The 2,500-nt window shown below is 55.9% G+C and overlaps 1 protein-coding gene across 3 annotated transcripts in view; it reads left to right on the forward strand.

Moving 5' to 3' along the window:
- Positions 1–1,334, forward strand: part of LOC140677443 (uncharacterized) — an 11,758-nt gene extending 10,424 nt beyond the window's left edge. The window contains exons 4-6 of one of the 3 annotated variants that reach the window (XM_072911982.1): positions 433–521; positions 615–740; positions 873–1,334. In XM_072911982.1, the coding sequence (XP_072768083.1) occupies positions 433–521; positions 615–740; positions 873–876 (219 nt within the window). In that variant the 3' untranslated portion in view covers positions 877–1,334. Of the gene's footprint in view, positions 741–872 lie in introns of those variants that run through there. The other 2 variants (XR_012049245.1, XM_072911983.1) reach the window with 2 other exon arrangements.
- Positions 1,335–2,500: the final 1,166 nt, after the last annotated feature.

Below are 2,500 nucleotides of genomic sequence, written 5' to 3' on the forward strand. Positions count from 1 at the left end.
CACTCGGGCCCGTGGGAAGGTAGCCACGGCCATCCTGAGTGCCCCTTGGAGCTGCTTAATAGCGGTCTCCTTAACTTTCTGCTCACGATGGTTGATCCCAAAGGCTAGAACCAACACTTCAACCGGTGCAGCAATTACGGTCTTGCGTAGGATGGCCTCCGCGTGTCTAAAACTGGCGCCCGGGTAACTGTCGATCTGAAGGTCGTCGACGTAAAAAGGTGGTAGGTGGGAAAGATTGGAGTCGCCGATCACCAAGAATTTCTTGTTGGCCGACAACTTCCAATCCATCATCCTCCTACTCGAGACCATGTGTCTAGTGGGTCTACGGGGGGAGGCACTAGTCGTATCCTCTACCAACTCGACACATTCTGGAATAGACAGGTGTTGTGGAGTATCTGGGACGGAAGGCCTCTTGTGTGGCTTCCTTTTTAGTGCCCCAGGGAACAAATGTGCCCAATCGGGGGACTCCTGAGGAAGCATCTCCTGAGGGGGCGTCTCCTGAGGAGGCGTCCGCTGCAAGGGTGAGTCCTCATAGTCCACCATAGGAGCCCCGGAAAGTGTGGGCCCCCGTGGTGAAAATTCACCCTGTGGTGCCGTCTCATCTGCCGTCCCAGGCTGGAGAGGGGACCAGTCGGGGGTCGCGGAAGAGTAACGAGGGGACATCACCGAAGAAAGCCCCCGCTCCTGTTCTTCATCCCGAAAGTCGATCAGGAGAGGCGAGGAGGCCGTGGGTCCCCCTGGTGAGTCATCGTCGTCCTCTGTATGGGTGGGGGTGTCCTGGGTTTGATCCGCCCCGGAGCTTGTGGACCCACGTGGTGAGTCATCGTCGTCCTCGGTCTGAGTGGGGGTCTCCTGTGTGTCTTGTCTTGCAGGTGATCCCAGAGGAAGCCTCCTGCGAGATGCAGGAATAAGCTGGGTGGGCGGAGCCTCGCCGAGGGTGTCCTGGGCAGGCCCGCTGTCCGTGGCCCGGGGCTGTGTCACCCTCTGCTCCTTGGGTGGTTCCGGTCGACGAGGAAGGAAGATCGGGGCAACCCGTGCTGGAGGGATTGCATCCCGATCCACCTCAGGAGACCAATCTGGAGCCACGGCGTCGGTGCTGGTAGCCACCGAGACCCGGGCGACGACCCGAGCCGGAGGGCTGCTAGCCCGTACCACCCCAGGAGCCCCGTCAGGGCCCGTAGGGTCAGTATGGGTGCCCACCGATACCCGGGTGGCGGTCTGGACCGGCAAGGACTGGGCCGGGCGTACCACCTCCGCGTTGACATGGGGGTCGGCGAAGGCCGCGACGATCAGAGCCTCGGCCTTCCCGAGGGTGTCCCCCATCAGTCTGCGTCCCAGATGTTTCTTGGCCCATGTAGAGGCCAGCTGAAAAGCGGGTCTCCAAACCTCGTCAATAAAACTGGTTATCTTGTCCAATTCCACTTGTAGAGTGTTTTTATAATGGTCTCTTAAAACCTCAACCGTCGTTAATGCCCAAGTCCTGGCATTGCACCTGATAAGCGTCTCAACGTCAGGGTTGGAGACCGCTGGTTTGATCATGGTGGCAAGCGTCTCTTCCATTTTTATTATGGACTGGGGGTGAGTGTCTTTTGTAACATTATTCAAATGATGTGTTATTTTGATAATATTATAAAAACACTGTGCTTTTAAATTCCCCTCCATGGACGTTGTGGAGTTGTCAGGGGGTGCAGTCCTCCGAGAAGCGTCCTGACGCTTCTTGCGTGTCTTCTTGGGACGGGGAGGATTGCGGGGACGTCTTTGAGGCCAATGTTCAGGTAAAAAATAGTCCTGAGAATAATGTCTGGGAGGCCTAGAGTCCATGTCTCTACTGGTATTACGGGAGCGCCCATTCCTCCTGGAAGCATCCCGGCGTTTCCTCCGTGTCCCCCTGGGGGGAGGAGGATAGCGGGGACGTCTTTGAGGTGAATATTGTGGCCTAAGGTACTCCTGAGAGTGCTGTCTTGAAGGCACAAAATTCCTATTTTGGCGTGTGTTTCTCCTATAATTCCACTGAGGGGCGCTGCGGCGCTCTTGATGTAGGTCATCAAAATGGCGGCGTGTCTGCGGGTAGGGGCGACGCGGATAGGAATCCTGCCGTCCCCGTGCTACATCCGCATAAGACCTCTGGGGCCGCTGCTCATCCCACTGAGAAAAATATTCCTCCTGGTCATAATGACAACGTTCATCATCCTGGGCGAGCCACTCTGAAGGCGCAGCCTGACGTCGCCGTGCGCGTCTTCGCCCCGACCTGACCGGAAGCCAGTCGTATTGGAACCCATCCGACATATTGCAAAATTATTTTAATATGTCGCTGGTGTGGATGATGTGAAAAACTGGTTGGCGAAAAAAGGTTTGTTCGCTTTATAAAAATAAATTGTCTTTATCCGTTTCCTTTGTGAAAAAGAGAGAACGGAATGCTCGGAGGCGGGACTTCCGCCGAGGTCAAGATAATCACTTCCGGTTGATGGCTGGCTGCATAAACGGTGAGATACGCTTTTTT

Source organism: Nerophis lumbriciformis, linkage group LG31, assembly GCF_033978685.3.
Source record: "Nerophis lumbriciformis linkage group LG31, RoL_Nlum_v2.1, whole genome shotgun sequence".
Taxonomy (NCBI): domain Eukaryota; kingdom Metazoa; phylum Chordata; class Actinopteri; order Syngnathiformes; family Syngnathidae; genus Nerophis; species Nerophis lumbriciformis.